This window comes from Ochotona princeps, chromosome 17, assembly GCF_030435755.1.
Source record: "Ochotona princeps isolate mOchPri1 chromosome 17, mOchPri1.hap1, whole genome shotgun sequence".
Classification (NCBI taxonomy): domain Eukaryota; kingdom Metazoa; phylum Chordata; class Mammalia; order Lagomorpha; family Ochotonidae; genus Ochotona; species Ochotona princeps.
This window is the reverse complement of record NC_080848.1, coordinates 19003877-19024803: the sequence shown is the minus strand read 5'-3', so window position 1 is coordinate 19024803 and position 20927 is coordinate 19003877. Positions and strand designations below refer to the sequence as shown.

The 20927-nt window shown below is 56.2% G+C and overlaps 1 protein-coding gene across 1 annotated transcript; it reads right to left on the bottom strand.

Annotated features, from left to right (window-relative positions):
- Positions 1–1138: 1138 nt before the first annotated feature.
- Positions 1139–14724, bottom strand: GPR179 (G protein-coupled receptor 179). Its single transcript, XM_058675857.1, has 11 exons — positions 13946–14724; positions 12694–12802; positions 11514–11601; positions 10920–11155; positions 10078–10146; positions 9721–9830; positions 9377–9615; positions 9065–9203; positions 8648–8753; positions 8040–8186; positions 1139–6291 (listed from the first exon to the last, which is right to left on the bottom strand). Exons 1-11 carry the CDS (start codon positions 14722–14724, stop codon positions 1420–1422), a joined length of 6894 nt encoding a protein of 2297 aa, XP_058531840.1. The 3' UTR covers positions 1139–1419.
- Between the last annotated feature and the right edge of the window lie 6203 nt (positions 14725–20927).

Here is a 20927-nt window from a genome sequence, read left to right as displayed (position 1 = left end):
GCGGGTCAGTGGGAGGGCCCAGGTATGGGACCCAGGGCACCTGGTCCCCAGAGACTGAGTTACCCCATCCCTCTGCTCCGTTCTGCAAATGGAACACTCTGCTACTTTTTCCATGAAGTCCTCTGACTACTCAGTGTTTACACAGACTCAGTGTTTTCCCAGTGGGTCTTTGGTCTCCTTGTTGGTATTTATTCTCTCTGCATGAATGGCATCAACATGTGAACTGTTCGAGTGGATCTTACTGCTTTCTCAAGTACACCTGCCCAGCTCTGCCACATGGGACCCCACCTCACCTCTGCCAACACTAGGACTTCTCTGCATATTTTTCTGCTTCCTTATTTCCCTCTTGACATTATCTAATTCCAGCCCTCTGATCCAGCTCTACCCAAGCAAGGAAGATTAAGTGACTGTTAGAACCATGCCAAGACAGACCTCCCTGAGAGAGGAGGCTTTGTATTTCTGTGATATCCTTTTCCCCACCCCAGCTTCTCACTGCCTTTTCTGAAGGCCAGCTATCGCGAGGCCCGCCTTGCTTACTTGGGTTTCCATGGGAAAGAGACCTGTATGGCCTCCTGTTACTAAGCAAGTGATTGGCAGTGACCTCACATCAGAACCTGAGACTCTCTGGCTACAGTTACATTGAGCCAGCCCTGAAAGGCCAGGAGGCAGAATATGAGCCAGTGAAGTGGCAAGAGCTCGGGCAGGGGGAAGGGGTGGGGAAAGCTGGGGATATGTGCAGGGCAGACCTCCACCAGAGGGGAGTGTCCTCTTGTGTTGTCTGTCCCTGGTGTTGCTTTGGACGCCAGCTGTTGATCCAGATGCCGCTGATGACCGCTACTTCAGCAGTGAAACAGGGCAGGTACAAGATCAGTGAAACCGAAGGGGAAGACTTCAAACCAAAATGACAAGGTCCTCAAGGCATTTCAGGCACCTGTTTTGAGTCCTTTTCCTTTCTCCCCCAGTGTGTCTTTCAACTTGAATTAAGTGACTTCGTACTGTTTCTTGTGGTGACCTTCGTAGCCTTCTGTGGCCCGCGGTCCTTGTGTTGCCAGTGCCTTGTGTTGAATTCGGTCATGAAAAACCATCCACTCTGGAGAAGAATTGGGTCTCAGTATTCTTGATAAAACGTAGCCTGGATGCTGCTAATGTTGGCTCCACATGTGGATGCCCAGACAATGCTTGTACTGAGGACTCTATCGGGATGTGGGATTCTGCAGAAGCAGAGGGCCCACCTTCATCTAAGAGAGGATGACAGTGCCTGCTGGGGTCTGGGCCGCACCCTGCTGGTACACCTTGTTGTCTGAAGGAGTTGTCTTTCTGGCCTGCCCAGGAGGGGAAGTGACTGGGTGTCTTGATTCCACCTCTTGGAACCACTAGGATGTGGGAAGCATCTGGACTCCTGCCAGCCAGCTCTGTGTACTACTCCTCATCCCAAGGATAGACCCTTGGAGAGGTGAGGTCCTCACTGTCCCCGTCGGCAGCCACCTGTCCTTCATCTTCACTTAAGGAGATGGACTTCTGAGGTTCAACTTCTTGAAGATGTGGCTCGGGGACCAAGCCGGTCCTTGGCCCAAGCCCTGATGGCCCTTGTGGTTCTTTGACACCTTCTAGAATGGAAGTACTGGCTGGCTTGTTCACCTGGGGCCGCGGGCTCTTGCTTTCTGGAAGGAAGCTACGCAGGGGTTCATGGACCGAAAGGCATAGTGACTGCTCCGAGACTGGGGGAGAATTCTCAGTCCGAGTTGGTGTTAAAGCCAGGAGGCCAGTTTCCTCCCAGGGACAGATGTCTGCCATGGTGCCCTTGATTTTGTTTCCATCAGGATCAGTGACTTCCCACTGACACAGCTCTGCCATCCTACTCCCCTCACTGCCTGCTGCCTGGGGGCTGACTTGGACCTGAACAGGGTCTAGAACCTCCGGCTGGGGAAGGAGGCCCCCTGCTGCAGTGCCTTCCCAAGGACACACTGCCTCCTGCTGTCTGCCAGGTTCGGATGCCACCTGCTGAAAGGACAGCCCTCCTCGTCCAGGTGTGTCTCCATCCCCCTCCTTGGCTGTGCCAAGCTCTCCTTCCTTGGCTGCTCCTTCTCTCACCTCCCAAGGGCAGATCTCAGCTCTCTTGGCACAGGATGCCTCTTCTGTTTCCCATGGACACACTTCTGCTGCCCTGACCCCCACGCTGCCTGCTGCCTCAGAACCTCCGCAGCTTTCATCAGAAGCAAGTGGGCCTGACTGCAGGGAGAGACCTGTACGGCCTGGACTCTCCTGGGGACGCACGGCTCCCTGCTGCCCCAAGTTTGTCATCCCTGGCTTTGACTGAACTTCCACACCTTGGGGCTCTGGCTTTTCTGCTGCTTTCCCCTTCTCCTCTTGAGAACGCCCTTGTCCATCCTGGGTTGGTAGTGTTCTCTTAGGGAGCATTTCAGCCCCCTCCCAGGGACAGATCTCAGCCTTGGCACAGAGGTCAGCAACACAGGGAGTGTTCAGGTCAGCTGCCTCCCATGGACATATGTCAGTGGCCCTGTCCCCAGTTCTGGCCAGTCTGTGGTCAGGACCAGCTAGGAGCGGAGAGGACACAGACTGCAGCACCCTGCTGGTTCTTTCCCTGTCTTCAGGAGTGAGAGCTGTTGACTGGGTTCTGTGTTCCTGGAGGTAGTCTGTCTTCGGGTCTTGTCTCAGGTCCCTGTTTTCTGTGGCCTCATAACTCACTTCCAGGGAGTGCCCCTCTGCCACCTGGCTGCCCGTGCGGCTGTACGGGTCTGAGACTTTGGCCTGAGAAGCTGCTTCCCTTGGGGTCTTGTCCTCCCAAGGACAAATCACTTCCTGCTCATGACTCCATTTTGCCTCTGGTTTCGATTCACCTTTCCCTGGGGAGGTGAATCTAAAGTCTTCTAGAGTTTTTTCCCTCTGCCCTGCTGAGTCACTCTCCTTCTCTTGTTCCAATTCCTTCCCAGTGGCTCCTTCATTCACCTCCCAGGGGCAGATCTTAGCTTTTTCACTGGTCAGAGTCTCCTCTACTTCCCAAGGACACACCTCTGCCGGCCTGCATCCAATGTGATCTGAAGCCTGAAACCTAGCCTTTGATCTGTCAGTGTCCAGAGAGTCTGTATGCTGACCTCCTGGACCCAAGCTCTCCCAGGGACAGGCCACCTCGCGGCCAGGGGCAGTTGGCTCTGGCTTCTTTGGAACTGTAACAGCACTCCCCCTGGATCTGGAATCTTCAGGAGTCTCTCCACTATCAGTGGGAGACTTCCTGGCAGCCTCCATCCTCTGAGTGCTCTCCTCCCTGGCTGCAGCCCCTGTGGCCTCCCAGGGACAGCTCTCTGCCCTTGCAGCAGCCGGGGTACCCTGCACATCCCACGGGCAGATCTCAGCGGCTTTGCTTCTCACGCTGCTTGATGCCTGGAAATCGACTTGTGCTCTGTCTGAATCTGGAGGGCCTAGCTGTGGGCCACAGCCGCTGGGGTCCACACCTTCCCAGGGACACACTGCCTCCCGCTTCTGCATCTGCTCCTCAGACTTTTCCCAGGCTCTGGCCCCTTTGCTTCCTGCTTTCCCAGGCATTTTCTCCTCATCTTCCAGAGATTGCCTTCTTGGTGCCCGGCCTGACGTCCAGCCCTCTGTTATTTCTTTGACCTCCCAGGGACAGATTTCGGCTTTGGCTGATGTTGCCTCCCTGAATTCTGGCTCGAGGTCTTCCTGTGGATGCACCTGCACTGTTCTACTTCCTGCACTGCTTGGGAGCTGGCCACCAACTGTGGGTGAGGAATTGTCTGTGCTGTCCCAGGGACATGGTGATTCCTGCTGTGCACTGAACACCTGCATGGCATTCACAGCTTGTTCCCCTGCCTCTCCCAAGCTCCCTTTTCCAGCAGCTTTTCCCTTCTCCTGGAGACAATCTCCACCTGTTCTCCTCCCCTCATCCCCCAGCTCCCATGGGCAGACCTCTGCTTTCCTGAAGGCCGGCACATCCCCTGCCTCTCTGGGCTGTATCTCAGCCCCACAGCCACCTGAGACCTGCAGTGAGACGGCCAAGGGGCCCCGGAAATCTGTGCTCTCCCATGGACAGAAGGCTTCCAAGTCTGTACCCAGGTTCCGTTCTTTCCAGAAGGCTGCCCTCTTGGGAATTTTCTGCCTTTCCTGGGGAGGCCCCTGCATCAACTCCTGGGCTGTTTTCCCTTCTCCTTCCCCACTTGCCTGCCAGGGGCCCAGCTCTGCAGCAGCGAGCCCCGCTGTGCCGGCTTCTGGGTCAGTGGCATCCCCCCGATGCCTGTCCCCCACCTTCCTGGCCTGTCCACTGCCCACTGCCTCGGATGTGCCCATGCTTCTCTCAGTGTCCACAGGGAATGACTGAGGGGACGCACCTCCTGGCTCGGCACCCTCCCAGGGACACACGGCCTCCTGCCCCCTGACCAGCCTCTCAGGCTTTTTCTGAGCAGTGGCAGCCCCACCTCTGGGCTCTGTTTTTTCTGGAGCCTTGTGCCTCTCATCTTGGGAGTCACTGAGATCTTGTTGTGATGCCCTCCCCTCAGGGGCCTCTTTGCTCACCTCCCAGGGGCAGATCTCGGCCTTGTTGCAACCATCCAGCTGAGCCGTTTCTGACCCTGTGACTTCCCAGGGACACACCTCGGCCGCCCTGTGGTCAGCACTGCCCAGCAGCTGGAGGCCAGCTCTAGGTGCTTCCTGCCCACCTACAGGGGTCTCTCTTGCCTGCTCAACGTTTCTGTCCCCAAACACTTGTTTCAGGATGGCAGGCCCCACTTTGCCTGCCCTCTCAGCTCGCTGCTCCCCTAGGTTCCCCTGGGCCACCTTCAGGCCTCTGTCTTCCTGCTTGCCACTGCCCTCCCAGTGGCGGACCTGGAGCATCCTGCTAGTGTAAGTGTTCTGCTGATTCTGCATCGACTCCTCATCATCGCAGGGGGTAAGAGCGGCCTGCTTGCTCACCGCCGGCGGACGGCCTGGCCTGGGGGACCTGGGCGGGGCCCCCCCACCCTGCCCTGGCACCCTGGCCTTCTTCTCAGAGCCGTCCTGCTCGCTCTCCTTCTCTCTGTATGTGCTCCGAGAGCGGGTCAGAGCTTTGATGGCCAGGCCAAGACTGCGCATGGAGCCCTGCTCCACGGGGGCCCTGAAGCTGTGGGACTTGGAGAAGAATTTGGGCCTGTTCTCCTCCGCTTCGGCAGCTTCCCCCTGCAGAGGCCCGTTCCCTGAGTCCAGCCCATTTTCCCCAGTCCCCCTTTTCTCCACTGCCACAGACAGGGCCCTCCAGAGCCTGGCTCGAGCTGGGGCATGGCCATGGCTGCCTTGCTCCGGCCCCAAGGGTGCTTCCTGGGTCACGGGTTCTTTCTTGACTGGCAGTTCCGCATTCTCCCAGGGGCAAATGAAGTTGAGGAGAGTGGGACTTTGAGGAGGGGCTGGGGCCAGCATCAGGGCAGGGGCTGGGGCCAGAGTTGGCACTGGAGCAGGAGCCAGCGTGGAGGTAGGGGACAGCATCCTTGACTCACCCAGGAAGGCCCCAGACAGTGCCATGATGGGTGTAGAGACCTGGTGGCGGATGGGCGGGTGAGCCAGCCTCCTCCCAGCCTCCTCATGAAGCTTCCCAGAGGCGCGGGAGCTGTCCATGCCCCTGCTCTTGGCAGGGGATGGCGGGGCTGACAGGGGGGCCCCCCAAACCCTCTCCAGCCTCCTTGCCGAGGGTCTCCGCGCCGGGCTCACAAGGGCCACCTCGGTCTTCCTTCGCTCCTCCTGCTCCTTGGCCTGCCGATAGGTCTCTTCCAGATAGGCCTGGCTGGCCACAAGCAGGGCTTTTTCCCTGGAGCCAGCCACCACGCTGAGTGACTTCTGCAAGGAGGAGGGTCGGGCCCTGGGGAGATGTTCCCCCACCGTCAGGTTGTGGGCACTGGCCGACCTGAAGCTCAGGGCAGGCGGACCCTCGGCCTGCTCCCGGCTCTCCACACGTGGGGCCTTTTTGGACAGGGTCCTCCTCAGCAGCGAGTCGAGCAGCGGAGAGTCCTGCTCCCGGGGCTGGTCGTGGGCCGGCGGCCCCTCGGCTTCCTGGAAGCTGGTGCTAAGGAGCCGGCAGCGGGAGGAGCTGGGCAGGCTGCCATGGCCCAGGGAGCCTGCATCTCGGGAGTGCTGCCGGGCCAGTGCCTCGGGGAACTCAGCCAGGTACCTGATGAAGGAGCGGCCCAGGCCCTGGCGAGAACTGCCCTGCTTCTTGGGCAGGTGGGGGTTGTTGGCTGCCATTTCCTTGGTCTTGTGGACCTCTAGCTGGGCGTAGAGTTTCTTCAGCTCATCCTGAGGTGACAGGAGGGAAGAGGGGAGGAGAGCTGCCTGGGGTGCAGAGGCTGAGCTCCCCTCCCCCATCATGCACTCTGCTCTCCCTTGGCCCTACTCAGACCATTTGCTCCTGGGGGGAGGGTGTCTCTTCCATCAGGCCAAGTCCCTTCCTTCAAGGCCTGGTTCCTGCCACCTCGGCTCCAGGCCAGCCCCGAGGACACAGCACCCACTCCCCCTGCTTCTCTGGCCACTGGGCTCTGCTGGGAGCTTCCCTACACAGGGGGTAGGTTTGAGACTGTTAACCCCTTGTGGGGCTCAAAGCTGTCTTAGAAAATGATGGTACTCAGCCCACCAGAGTTCACTTCCCTAAGAGGATGAGATGGGATTCATGGAACGAGTGGAAGGGCAAGTGCTGTGTCCAGGTATAGGTGATGGGACAAGCAGGGCTTTGGACATCCTTTGTGCCTGAATTGCTGGCCAGGGGCCATACAGGAGAGCAGAGGAGCTTCTGGTCCTGAAAGGGCAGGACTGAGGCGGTGTTGCCATGGAAGGTACAGCCACACTTCCCAGCCTCCTAGGTACACTGAGTCTCAGCTGAGCCTTTACCCAGGCTGGGAGTGAGGGACAGAAGGGTGGGGCAGGCAGAGCTCAGAGGGAAGGAGAAGCAAAGGCAGATGAGGCCAGCAAGGAATGGGCTGGTGTTGTGGCACAGAAAGTTAGCTACCACTTGCAGTGCCAGCATCACTTGTCAGAATGTCAGTTCAAGTTCTGGCTGCCTTGCTCCCATTCCCAAGTGGGACTGCATTTCAGCAAATGCACTTGGGAGGCAGTGGGTGATTGGATGTTGGCCCTAGTACCTGAGCCTTTGACACACATGCGGGAGACCAGGATGGAGATCCCGGGTGCTGGCTTTTGCCCCGACCAGCCCCTAGTCCCTAGCCATAGCAGGCATTTGGGCAATGAACCACTGGGTGGAGAACAAATGTGCTCTCCAGCCCCATCATTCTGCCTTTTAAATTTATTTATTTGATTGTTAATTTAAACTTGAAAGGCAGAGTTAGAGAAAGCAGGTAAAGAGGTCTTCTATCCACTGGGTCACTCCCCAAATGGCCACAATAGCTAATGCTAGGCTGAGCCAAAGCCAGGAGCTTCTTCTGGGTCTCCCATGTGGGTGCAGGGTCCCAGGCACCATCCTGCGCTGCTTTCCCAAGCACATTAACAGGAATCTTGATCAGAAGTGAAACAGCCAGGACTGGAGCTGGCACCCATAGGAGATGCCAGCCACTGCAGGCAGCAGCTTAACTTGCTCTGTTGAAGTGTTGGCCCCCAAAGAAATAAATATTTAAATACAAAGCAAGAGCTTATTCTACCAGATCTGTTATTTACTCCCCACTGAGCCGCCTTACAGGCCTCCCATGACTGTAAGGATACCCATCAGCAGGGGAAAAAAAAAAAAGGGAAAAGATCAGCAAGACTCCCAAACTGCCTTTTGAGAAGGCCCGGCAGGTCCAGAGAATCCCAGCATGGAAAATTCTGGTGGCTGCTAGTGCCTGAATGAGCCAACCCCACAGCTGGCCTAGGGATACTCCTCTTCTCATGATGAGGGGACAGGTCTGCCCTCACTTGCAGCATGGCCTGGGATTCTGGGATCTGGATCTAGAACTTGTGGAGTTTCCCCAGTTGGGTGATGCATGGTGGGTTTTGGAGAAGGGGGATCCGGGCCTCCTGCAGCAGCACCTGACCAAGCCAGGGTGGGCAGCACTTACCCGGATGTCCCCAGGGTCCAGGCTGCGCTCACTCCAGGCCGAGGCGATGCTGCTGTCCAGGTAGGAACCAGAGCGCTGCAGATCCAGCTCGTCCTCGTACACCTCCTCCAAGATCTCCTCCCGGGGAGGGGCCCCTGGCTTCCGGAACTGAGCAGGTGGGTTTAAGCAGGAAGCCCACATGTCCTGGCCCACTTGTGCACCCCAGGGAATATGGCACATCTTTTATGAATCTTCATTCCCTTCTCTGGTTTGGAATTTAGGGGTCTGACGGACTTTTACTTCTCAGAGACTAGGGTGGTCCCAACTCCTTCCTCACAATCTCTACCCATGTATTTCTGGCTGGGTTTTTGGCCAGCCTCCCCACTAGGTAGGAACGACTCCCCTCCCCCCCACCAACCCTAGCTCTTATATCCCTTGCACAACCACTGGGGGGCACTGTGAGCAGAGGTGGTAGCTCCCCCCACCTCCAGTCAGGTCATTGCTTAGGGGCCCCTCCCTCAGCACTCATTCACCACTGCCTCCCTCCCCACCTCGTGACATCCTTATCCTTCAGCCGGCCTGGGGCAGCTCAGCTCAGGCAGCAGCTGGGGAAGAGGGGAGGACCTCACCTTAGGGATGAATATTAGAGCCAGCGTGGCAGTGACCGTGCTGTGTGTGTGGAAGAAGAAGAGGAGGAGGGTCCAGTCCGGGTGCAGGGAGGGAACTAGCATAAACCTGTGGGCAGGATCAGAGGTGAGAGTGACCCCTCTCCCTCAATGCCCTGAGCCCAGCTGGGCCAGGAAGACACTCTCCCTTCCTGTGCTCTTCACACAGGGCCACCCCAGCCTGCTGCCCCACATGGTGAAGGGGTGAGGGGAGGCGGACATGAGACCTCCAAGTGCAGGACCCAGGTAAGCTGGAGGTGGAGAGGAGTTAGGAGCAGGGTGAGGAGGCATGGCAAGATTGTGACATGGTAGACCCTCATGTGGGAGAAGCCAAGCATGACCTGGGGGTGGGAAGAGTCCCTAGCAGGTGGGAGTGCTCACCTGGCCATGTGGAAGGCAGTGGAGAGCAGCAGCTCGTTGTGCAGGGCAATGCCCAGGTACCGCGGCTCGTGGAAGGCTGAGGGCACCGCGCGGGTGGTGTAGCACAGAAAGCTGCCCCAGCACAGGAGCAGCAGCTCGGCTATTGGGGGGCAGGGAGGGAGAGTGGCACCACCTCAGCTCTCTGTGCCCCTTCTGGGCAGGTTGCCTGGGCTGGGAATATGGGCATGAGGCAGGAGAACCAAGACAAACGGCTGTCCGTTGCTGCAGCATCAGGAAATGGAGTAGGCGGGTTCTGGGGGGAATGCAGCTCACCCACAACCATGATGTAGTCCCAGTGGTCATGGTGACAGAGGTAGAAGTGGCGGCCAGTGGGAGTGTGGCCTTGGGTCACCAGAGGTGTGTGCTGGGGGTCCCGCTCCAGGACACCTTCTGTCCACACGGCCAAGAAGCCCAGCACAAGCAACAGGAGCAGCCCCAGGTGCCGCAGCAGCCGCCCGCTGCTCAGGTGTGGGCCCCGCTGGGCTGTCCGAGACAGGAACAGCTGGAGTATTCTGCAGGCAAGAGTGCATGGATGGGACAGGGGAAGCCTCAGGAGCAGGCTGGATCCCAACCTCTGTTTGCTGCTGTCCTTCCTCCACACCTGGGCAGGGCCCTACCTGTAAAGCTTGAGGATTATGGTGCCATACGTGGTGGCAAAGCCCAGCAGGCGGACCCAGCGAAGCGCAATACATCGGAACACACTGGCTTTAAAGTACAGGATGAAGACCTGGTGGAAAGTGGGTGAAAGAGCTGTGCTTTGCTGTGCAACCTAGCGGCACGAGCCTGTGCTGGGTGGCCTTGCAGCTGCCCCCAGAGAGGTCCAGCAACATGCTGTGCACCACACAGCAGGTCATAGAGCTCACCAGGCCAGCCTGCCCTTGGTGGGTGTGATGCCCCCAAGAGGGCAAAGAAGGGTCTTTTGGGGACTGGAGGGAATCATGGGAGATGGAGCCCACCTTTGGCCTCAGACTCACAGGAAAGTACAGCAGCAGGGATCCAAACAGGATGGTTTCCAACAGAACCACTCCAGATGCCCGGATGCTCTGTGAATGCAGGTATGGGAGAGGCAGGTGAGCAGGGCAGGGCAGGACAGCCTGGACAGTGTGCCGGGGTCAGGCTTGTCCTAGGGGGTCACTGAGTAGCTAACACTGCACCACACTTGTTCTGCTCTCTCTCCACAGCCAGGTCCCTTGCTCCCAGCTGCCCTGGTGCTAAGCCTGGTTAAGACTAAGGGTTCTTATGGCTCCCCCTCCCTTCCAGTCTCATGTCTCTCCCTATCCTACCCTTGGCCTTGCTGCAGACCAGGGCTCACACCAGAGGCTGCTCAAGCTAGACAGGATCTCATGTCCTCCCCAAAGTTTAGGGTCAAATTGCCTCCTTGTCGAGGATAAGATGCCCATGTCTGCCCAGTAAATGTCCTGTTAATGTTTGAATCCTGATGCCATGCCAGGCAGAATAGCTGGGTCGCTTCTACAAGCTGCCCACAGCACCTAACAGATCCCTCCATGCTTGCCCAGTGTTTTGTGCTGTCATCTCTTTATATTGCTGCTTCCTGCTTTAGCAAACTGGGGACCGCTCCCTCCCCCACCCGGGGTCAGGTTCACTCAGTGTTTGGCTTAGTGTAGCTATTCAACTAGCACTGGGCTAATTCAGTCCCCAGTTCAACAGACCAGAGGGAGAGAGGCTGTTGCCCAACATCACCTAACGAGCTAGATTTAGAATCAAGCCTGCCACTCGTTTCTCCTGAGCTCTGGCCTCAATGAGTCTCCTGTCTGCAGGTGAGGAGGCCAGGTGCCAGGCGTGGGGTTTTCCTTGCCTTGCTCCAGCGGCGGTGATAGGAGATGAGCATGCTCAGGAAGACGGCCAGCATGCAGCAGGCCTGGCAGGCCAGCACTGCTGCCCTCAGTGCTGGGACTTCCTCCACCAGGCACGGAGTGGCATCTTGGCAGCTGGGACAGCCCTCCGGACATGGCTGGCACCGCAGCAGCCTCCCTGAGTTGCCTCGGGGGGACTCAAATTGCCCAGCAGCGTGGGTAGCATTCTCCTCAAACCCTACAAAGAACAAGGAAGGAAGGGCGTGGTTGGGCTACCTGTATCCCAGCCTTCCTAACGGCCACCACAGCCCCCCTCTCTCTCCTCATGGGGTCTGTGGTCCCAGGGTTATGTCGGAGGGAGCCAGGGTAATAGGAAGAGATGATGGCTGGCTAGGGCTTTTTGGGAGGTCAAATGCATCACATCATTATGAGACAAGTTCACCCTGGGACTGGGCCCTCCTTGCTCCCGCAGCGCCTCTGCCCTCTGCCTTTGCCCCACAGGTTTCCTCCCATAGGCCTACTGCAGCTTTCTTTCCTCTTCAGATGCACCTCCAGACCTGTAAACCACCTGCTTGGCCCTCGCCACACTGGCATACCCGTGGCACGGCTGGCCCCGTAGAATCCAGGAAGACAGCGGCAAAGGTAGCGGCCGAGGACAAAGCCCTGGTTCGCCAGGGGGACACACTGTGGGGATGACAAACACGACAGGTGTTCCCAGGAGGCTTTCTCTAGAAGAGCTTGCCCTCCTGGGAAAGGTGAGAGGGGAGGGCCCATCTCACCCTCTCCCTATCCCTCCATCCCTCCTTCCCTTCCTTTCTGTGGTCCAGGGTCTCCACCAGAAGCCCCCAGGAGCCCTTGGGAAGCCTCTCCTGTGTGGAAACCCAACCCCAGCGTTTGCTGATGCCTGTTCTCTAAGAAACCTCAAGCAGGGAGGCCTGGGATGAAGCATGCTGTTATTTACACTGCCTGCAACAGAAGCCTCCTATGTCCTAAGTCTCAGTGTCCACCTGCTGCAAGGGCAGGGTGCATGGAGGAGGACAGGCAGGGAATGTTCTGAGCCCACACCTTGTGAGCTACCTCCTGCTTCAAAGAATCTCCTGGGCAGAGGGTTGCAAAGGCCCCCAGTGGGGAGCAGCTTCTTCCATCAGGGGCCATCTGGCTCTGACACAGGACTATTTCCCCCGGCCCTAATGCCATTCTGATAGGATGCCAAGGTGAGCCCTTTATTCTACCTCCATCCATTCTGTGTGCCCAGCAGGGAAGAAAGCAGACCTCAGAGCCAGGCAGGGAAGATGTGGATGAGATCAACTCTGCCGCAGGAGTGGCTAGGAATAGATACTAAGGCAGTGAAGTGGGGGGGATAACCCTGAGTGATTCTGCACCTAGCCCTGAACTCACTAGGAGGGTTAGAATGTGGTGCCTGGGAAATTTCGCCACAGTGTCCTCTCCCACAGTCCACTGGGTGGCGCTCTATTCCTGCTTCAGTCTGCAGTCAGACCGATGTGTAGCCAGAGAAATTCTGGGTCAGAGTGGACTGGACCGCAATGGGAGCCTTCTCTATTCCTAGATTTAGCACTGATCCAAGCAGATGCTGGAGAATGGCCTAAAAGTGGTGTAATTTATGGGGTTCCCTACCTCTCACTACCAGGGCCTCCCCTGAAGCTCCCCTGAGATGCTGAGGAGGCTCTGTCAACTTCTGGGAGCTGAGTAGTGGCAGTGATGGGAAAGGGGGAGGAAGGCAGGACTCTTGTAGTCCCTCTTCCTCCTTCTCCGTACCTGGGTGCTGTTGAGATCACACAGGTGCGTGTTGGAGTACCAGCCCGGGCTGCTTGCACACTGGTCAATATCCACCCTCTGGAGATCTATGTCCATTTGCACCTGCCCCCTAGGGCAGTGAATTCAGTTAGAGACACAGTGATGGCTACCGAGGTGGACATGCGGCCTCCAACCTGGGAGGCAGCAGGTGCTGCAGAGCAGGGCACACATCCCTCTCCACCTCCCCAGTGCTCCGGACCCACACTGCCCCCGCAGCCCGTGCTCCCCCTCCCATGGATTGTCTCTCCACTCCTCCACTTCTCAACACCTTATTCTTTCTGGGAGGCAACTCTGTCAAGAAAGGTGGCAGCCGGGATTCTGAGGGTCCGTATGTGCACGCAGCACAGCTCAGCTGCTGGTTGTGTCCTCAGCTCTTCCACCCCTGCCCCAGGCGTGTGCAGATCAGCAAGGGGATGGGGGAGGGGAGGCACTAACTGCTGAGCTCCCCAGCCCCGGCTGTGGCTGTGAGCATGCATGGGCACACAGAGCTGGGAAAGCAACTGAAGGCCTCTACTGCTGCCCTTCCCCTTAGGCTCCCGTCCCTTGTCACTCTCGGTGAGGGAAGGGTGTTACAAGGCCCTGGGTCAGAGCGGGCAGCATCTGATGCCAGAGGCAGCCATGGGGCCTAACACCAGGGGCTCAACCAGCTCTAGCTCCCAGAAAGAGCTCTGGTTCCAGGCCCTCCCCTCCCAGTCATTCTTCCTTCACCCGGGAGTGCTGCCTTTTCTAGTTCTCTGTACTACGGGCCAGCGCGCTCTGACTCCCAGAATACATGCCTGAGTTCCTCCGAGAAGCCCGGGGCAAGCACTGTCACGGTCATCCATACCAAACCCACTCCTCAGCCCTTGAGCCCAAGACTGCTGCCTTGCCACACACACACCTGCACACATCCGTGCACACAGTGTATGGTCTCCTGTGGATGGACGTGTGCGACTTACACACACACACATACATGCTCTCTCAGCCATCTATCCAGGCACTCAAGGGCGTAGATATGGACAGACTCCCACACAAGCACCTGTGGAGGGGCTCACTCACACATCACATGCACACTCTCACCTGAAAACTTAACAGATGGTGACTGCATGTCTGAGCACATAAGTGCTCCTCAGACAGGCACATGGTGCTACCAAGCGGCTCAAGCACAGCCGGGCACAGCTGGGTCCTCCTCAGCCTCACACACCCACCAATGCATCAAGTGCTGCTCACTTACCTGACCTCCGGGTTGAGATCCGGCTTGAGTCCATAGAAGGTGGCTGAGAGGGTGACCAGCCAGCCAGGACGAAACCGGCCTTCCTGGCATTCCAGGAAAGGAGGAGACAGCCTCACCTGCTGAATGTCCCCTACATATCCATCCCCTCGGGGCCACTTGGGGCTGCCCAGGCTCCCCAGGTCATTGGTTAGCACCCGCTTCTGTAGAGTGGGGGTGTCGGGGTCTTCTGGGCTTTCATGCACCCCGTTCCCAAACAAGTCCTGAAGGATGGTTTCCTCTCCCATTCGGGTGGCCTGCAAGGCCAGCTGTCGGTGGCTGGCCCCTGGGGGAGGGTCAAAAGTCAGCAAAGCGCGGTAAGCTCTTGGGTCCCCCTCGGCCATGCTGCGGACCAGGGCCTGGTACCACTCCACATCCTCCTCCACGCTGGACTCACGGATGTCGTTGGCTTGCAAGAGCATGTTGAGGAAATTGGCAGCTTGGGCAAGGGTACTGGCTGCACCTTGCAGAACCGGGGGGAGTCCCGCTCTGGCTCCCACGCTGTCCGCTGTGTAGCGCTCACTGCAGTTGGCCCCCAACAGTTGCCGGGCATCACCAGAGTAGAGAAAAGCCAGCGCTGCCTCTGCCCCTTCCCGGGGCAGCCACACAGGCCTAGACCCCGGCTGGATTGGAGAAAGCAGAGCACGGAATGGCCGCGGGCCTCCCAGAGCCCAGCTGCACACGAAGCAGCAGCTCAGCAACCCCCGCACAGGAGGGGGCAGGGCTAATGCTCTGGTGCCCATGCTTGGGGCAGCCTTCAGGACCCTGGGGTGGTCCAGGAAGAGGTGGCCCTAACTGGGAGCTGCCTGCGCTCCTGGCTCCCCTAATTCCACTCTCTCTCTCTCACGCTGGCTGCTGTCTCGCCTGTTTTTGCTTTTCTCTAACGTCATCAGCTGGCCTCTGGACATCTGTATGAGGGACCTGCCCCTTTGCTCCCAGCGTGACCCCCATCTCCACCCCTGTTAATCCAGGCAATCACCCTTTCCTCTTGCTCTGATCCCTCTACTCCCCCAACCCCAATCTGCTCCAGAGATGAGAGAGGGTGGGAAGGGGAGGGAAGCACCAATCATGCTCCCTCTCACCCTCCCTCCGCCCTTTGCTCCATTAGGAGAGATGGGCAAATCCAGCATGGGTGCCATAGCAACGGCAGAACAGCCCGTGCCCCTCACCCCAACCCTTGGCTCCACTCGGCCTCCTGGCAGCAGCTGCCACAGGCACGGTGAAGGCTTGGGCTTGGTCTCCTGGTGGTCTGCTGTGGACACCTGCACCCTCTGGCACCTTGCTGCTCCAGTGGAATATTTGAACTTGGGGATGTCAAGGGACAGAGGAGAGAGCCTAATGGAACCAGGATCACCTGTTGTACAGATGGAGGAAGTTTAGAAAGGGTTCATCATATGCCTCATGGCAACAATGCTTCTGCCATGAGCGTGGTGAATGTGGTCATTGCCATAGCATGGATGCAGACACAGGGACTCAGGGTCACCCAGGGTCATGTGGCTGCTCCCTCTGAGTTGACAGAGCCAGAGCTTCAACTCCCTATACCAACTGCTGCACTTTAAACAAGATCTGATTCCCCAACTTGCGTGGACTTCATTATTAATTTTTTTTTTTTTATTGCAAAGGCAAAGTCGTAGAGAGAGGAGAGACAGAGAAACATCTTCCATCTGTTGATTCGCTCCCTGGATAGTTGCAATAGTCAGGGCTGGGCCAGGCTAAAGCCAGAATCCAGGAACCGGGCACTTCATCCAGATCTCCCACAGGGATGTAGGGGTCCAAGGACTTGAGCCATCTTCACTACTTTCCCAGGCAAGGAGCTGGATTAGAAGTGGAGCAGCCAGGAAGCAAACCCATACCCATATGGGATGCCAGTGTTGCAGATGGCAGCTGAACCCAATCAGCCACAATGCTGGCCCCTCTTGCAGACTTTAAACCCTAAAGCTGTACCTTAGTGCTGCTGTGGGAGTGAAAACAACGCAATTATAGTATTAGAGGTGGGAGGTTCTTAGGTTACTGTAGCTGTGCCCTCAGAGGTACCCTCTTGGGGGGAAAATGTTGGTTATAAAAGTCGAAGTCGGGCCCAACCAACCCCTCTGCTTCCTGGAGGACCATGTGCTTCTTTCCTCCAAGAACTCCAGGCGCCCCTGTACACCCCAAGCAGACAGGGGCATTCAATTTTGGACTGGGAACCTCCCAACCTGTGTGTTAAGCCTTTTCTGTTCCAGTTAGTGAGTGTTCTTGGGTGCTGTACTGTCATGCTGGAAAGATGCCAAGTGTGCTGCCCAACCATACCCCACCGTGTAGTTGGCAGATCAACCCCAGGGACTGGGGTAAGGCTACATCTCAGAGGAGAGATGAGGACACTTCCCTAGGACCACCCTGCTGTTTGCTTCACCCGGGTCTCCACCTCCCGACCCAAGCAGGGCAGCCAAGGTAGGGTGAGAGTGGACAATGAAAGTTTTGCCCCCCACTTTTTTCACCTTCACTGCTGCAGCCTAAGCCTTGCTGTCTCCCTCCTTCTGGGAAAAAAAAAAATCATGCCCAGTCTTGCTTTTCCTCATTTCTCTGCACCTTATAATCTTCCCACTGCTAGACACAGTGGCCTGGGACCTGGGACTCCGCATCCCCCTGGCTGAATGGATCTGCAAGGGAATGGATTCTCAGGGGTGCCCCAGAAGGACGGTCCTGCCTCCTGCTCTCCTTCTCCCATCACTTGTTCTCTCTCTCCCTCGCCCCATCATCTTTCCTGGCTGCAGGGTTCACATCCCCACAGGCCTGCCCTGCCTCTACCTCGTGGCGTCTGCCCCCTGGTGTCTGGGAGCACTGAAGTTGTGGGGTTCTGCTATAAACTCCCTTTGGTCCACAGTGACCTCTGGAAGCAGCTAGTCAGCCTCAGGACCAAAGCAGGATGGGAAGGAGACAGGGGTGGGAGGAGAGCTCTGTCAGACAATCCCCCTGACATCAGATAAGGACACTGAACCCCTGAAAGGAGAAGAACACTCCCAAGGTCATCCAGCCAGTTATGGCACACCTTGGGAACAGAACGCTGCCAATGCCCACCCACGGCTCTGGGCGTGGCCTCTCTGATCCTGCAGACCATGTCCTGGTTATCAGTTAAACGGGGTGAAAATATAACTTTTTTTTTCCTTAGAAGCTTTTTTTTTTCTTCTTAAGTCTTTTTACCTTGGGATCTGTAGGGACCCCTTTGGTACTCCTCTGAGAAACAGGCTACGTGTAGACACAAAAAATCAGCTTAACACCCCAAAACCTGTATCATTCAAGCAAAAAGACGGTTAACCGCCAGTGCCTTTTTTCCTCCAGATCTGGAGAATGAAGCGGGTGGAGGGAGGCAGCATCCCTCGCTCTGTCATAGCGTTTGCGTGTATTTCCGGTTACCTCTGAGTGCTTCGGACCAGCGAGGTACCCGAGATGGCCGCGATAGGCAGCCTCTTCTGGGGCCAGGAAAGCAGCTGGGCAGCAGAGGGCGCTGCACAGCTACAGATTGCGCCTGTACTCGTCCACCTACTCGGTTAGGCATCAAGTAAGCTGGGAACTGAGATGGTGTTTCTCGGCCTGAGGTGTTCTAGGATCCCACAGCGATCAATTTCATTTCTGTTCTCTAGAAACCTGAGTAGTCATGGAAGGGAAAGCATACAATAAAATCTTTGGAGTCAGATGCCTCTGACCTTTCATTCCATTGCATTTTTTGAAACCAACTGACCTCGGCGGGGGATAACTCTTTGGGCTTCAGTTTGGTTCTATACGTGGGAGGTAGGATGCCACTCCTGCTGTCTACACTTACAGAGGAACTCCTGCCATGGGCGGACACTCGTCCCATGTACCTGCGTGGTGAGCCAGGGACTGTCATGGAGGGGGGGACAGGAAGCCACTGGGGGCCCTTCTCTCAGAGAACTTACAATTTAGCAAGTTTAGACAGGTTCACATCCAATAGCCCCACAGGTAGATGGCAGTTACCCATGTCTCATTGAGTGCAATGCCAGAGTGGGTATGGCTGTCCCTGGAGAGGAAGCGAGCCCATCCTGAAGGATGAGCAGGAGTTGAGCACAGAGAGGGGCAAGTGGAACAGCTATGGTGGTGTCCATATGTGAGGCGGCCTAACCCGGTACTGGTGGGGCAGCATGGGACAGAGGGCAAGGTGAAGCTGGTGGGAGATGTGTTAAGAGAGGTAAAGGGCAGATCCTGTAGGACTCTGCTGGCCTGGGAACGGCTGGCATTAGTCTGGAAAGAGATGTTCATTTTGAAAAGATCTCCATCCCAGAAGACCCTGCCCTCTTGTACAAAACTCAACTTGTTGAGTTCTGCCAGCTGACCCTCCTCCAGGGAAAATGGCAGAGGGTTCCTAACCAGGTTCCTCCTCCCACCTTATTTGACCCTGAGAGAAGGCAGGCAAACCCAGTTTCAGTACTTCTCTTTCACAGATGCTAAAACAGATCAGGTATGCTGTGAGTGGGCCCGTCTCAGCTTGGGGAAGCTAATCATTACACCTGCTGGACATTTGAAGTCCAACTGCTGAACAATGTCACTATCACAACTTACACAGCTTCTAATTAAATTACACTAAAAATAAAAGTCTTAAGGACTGGTACTGTGGTTCAGCAAGTTAAACCGTCACCTGCAGTACTGGCATTCTATACTGGTTTGAGTCCCAGTTGCTCCACTTCCTATCTGGCTTTCTGCTAGTGCTCCTGGGAAAGCAATGGAGGATGGCCCAAAGCCCTGGGCCCCTGCTGTCCACTTGGGAGATCTAGAAGAGGCTCTTGGTTCCTAGGTTTCGCCTAGCCTGGCCTGGCCCAGCCAGGACTGTTGCCACCATTTGGGAAATGAACTGGAGGATGGATGATCTCACTAATTTTGCTTTCAAATAAGCAAAATATTTTTAAAGAAGGTAATAATGGGTCTGGTGCGATGGCTCAGTAGCTAATTCTTGCCTTGTGCATATTAGAATCCCATATGGGCACTGGTTCATATCCCAGCTGCTCCATTTTCCATCTCTCTCTCTGCCTGTGGGTTGGGAAAGCAGTAGAGGATGGTCCAAAGCCACATGGGAGACCTGGAAGCAGCTCCTGGCTCCTGGCTTTGAATTGGCTCAGCTTTAGCTGTTGTGGCCACTTGTAAGTAACCCAGCAAATGGAACATCTTTCTCTCTGTCTCTCCTTCTCTCTGTAAATCTGATCTGCCTTTCCAACAACAACAAAAAAGTCTCTTTAAAAAAAAAAAGATTTATTTATTTTTATTGGAAAGTTAGATCTACAAAGAGATAGATTTTCTGTCCACTGATTCACTCCTAAGTAGCTGAAATGGCTGGAGCCAAGGAGATCAAAAGCCAGAAGCCAGGAGCCTTCTCTGGGTCTCCCAAGCAGGTGCAGTGTCCCAAGGCTTTGGGGCCATCTTCAATTGTTTTCCCAGACCAAATGCAGGGAGCTGGATGGGAAGTGGAGCAGCTAGGACTAGATCAGTGCCCGTATGGAATACCAGCGCATGCAAGGTGAGGACTTCAGCTGCTAAGCTACCCCTCTAGGCCAAATATAAATATATCTTTAAAAGTAATACAATTTTAAAAAGAAGATAATATATAATTTCCCCAAACTAATTGCTTAATAATTTCTTTATGCTCTTAAGGTTATTTATGTCAATAGTACATGCATGATTCAATATTCCCTAATGGTATATTACAGTTCATCTCTTCTTAACTGTGCCTTATTAACCATGGTGATAGACTGAAGCTAGCTTTGGTGGGAGCATATACATCATGGAACGGGGGCAAACGCTATGAATCAAGTTGTCAAGCCTTGGTTTCCTGTGTTGTTGGTTATACTTCAGACAGGGCTGAAGAAAAAGTTAACAATTCAGCTTTAAAAAATATACATTTATTTTTATTGGAAAGGCAGATCAGATTTACAGAGACAGATAAATCTTCCATCCACTGGTTCATTCCCCAAATGGCCCCAATGGCCGGAGCTGAGCCAATTCGAAGTAAGGAGCCAGGAGCTTCTTTCAAGTCTCCCATACGGCTGCAGGGTCCCAGGGATTTGGGCTGTCTTCTACTGCTTTCCCAGGCTAAAAGCAAGGAAGTGGAACAGCTGGGACATGAACCCGTGTCCACCCAGCACTTGCAAGGTGAGGATTTAGCCATTGAACCTTCACGATGGTCCCAACAATTGAACTTTAATTAATGCCAGGCCTGTAGCCATTCCATTATAAAGCACAAAAATGGGGGAAATGGTCTTCCCTATTTTAAACCTGTTCTCTGATTCGGCAAAGCTGACAATCCAGTTGTCCTTTACTTCCCACTTGTATGAACCCAGCGGAAAATATCACCCACCCTGCGGCTGCAGTTCCAGTCCTTGGCTGGAAGCATCAATGCGCGCATCCTGCCAGCCCGCCCGCTGCAGGGTGCGCTGCCCATCTGCTGTGGCAGCGCCATTGAGGACTTCTGTGTTCCTAATGCAACTAGAAATCACGCGCACACACTCCTTTTCTGCCCCGAGAGCCCACCGTGGCACATTTATCAGCATACCCTTGCGTGTACAACACGGTATTCATGTAGTCACTCCACAATCCACGGCTGACCAGACTCGGCCATAAAATCACACATCCTAACCGGCGTGGTCGCCACACCGTGGCTGCTGCTCTCCAAGCCACGGGGCTCTCTCTTCCCCAGGACGGCGGAGGCCACTGAGGGCTCTCTTCCCACAAGACAGCAGAGCCCACTGCGGCCATCGCGGCGGCCTGGGCCTCACCGCCCAGGAAGTGAAAAACGGGCGTCGGGTCCGGAGACCACCAACACCACAGCCAATGACGGCGCGGGGCGCGCTCCACGTCACGCGCCGTGGAGACCCTAGCGAGCACGCCCCGAGGAAGGGGCGTGGGGCGTCTGCCGGAAGTGACGCGCACGGGGGCGGTCCTCGGCGGCGGCGGCGGCGGCGCG

Bases quoted from the DNA above. Each gene is read 5' to 3' on its own strand.
- GPR179 (XM_058675857.1), bottom strand. From the start codon at position 14,724: ATGGGCACCAGAGCATTAGCCCTGCCCCCTCCTGTGCGGGGGTTGCTG. The intron at 12,803-13,945 runs GTAAGTGAGCAG...TCACTGCCCTAG, and splicing joins GATCTCAACCCGGAGGTCAG to GGGGCAGGTGCAAATGGACA. The intron at 9,616-9,720 runs GTAGGGCCCTGC...TCTTGCCTGCAG, and splicing joins ATAATCCTCAAGCTTTACAG to AATACTCCAGCTGTTCCTGT.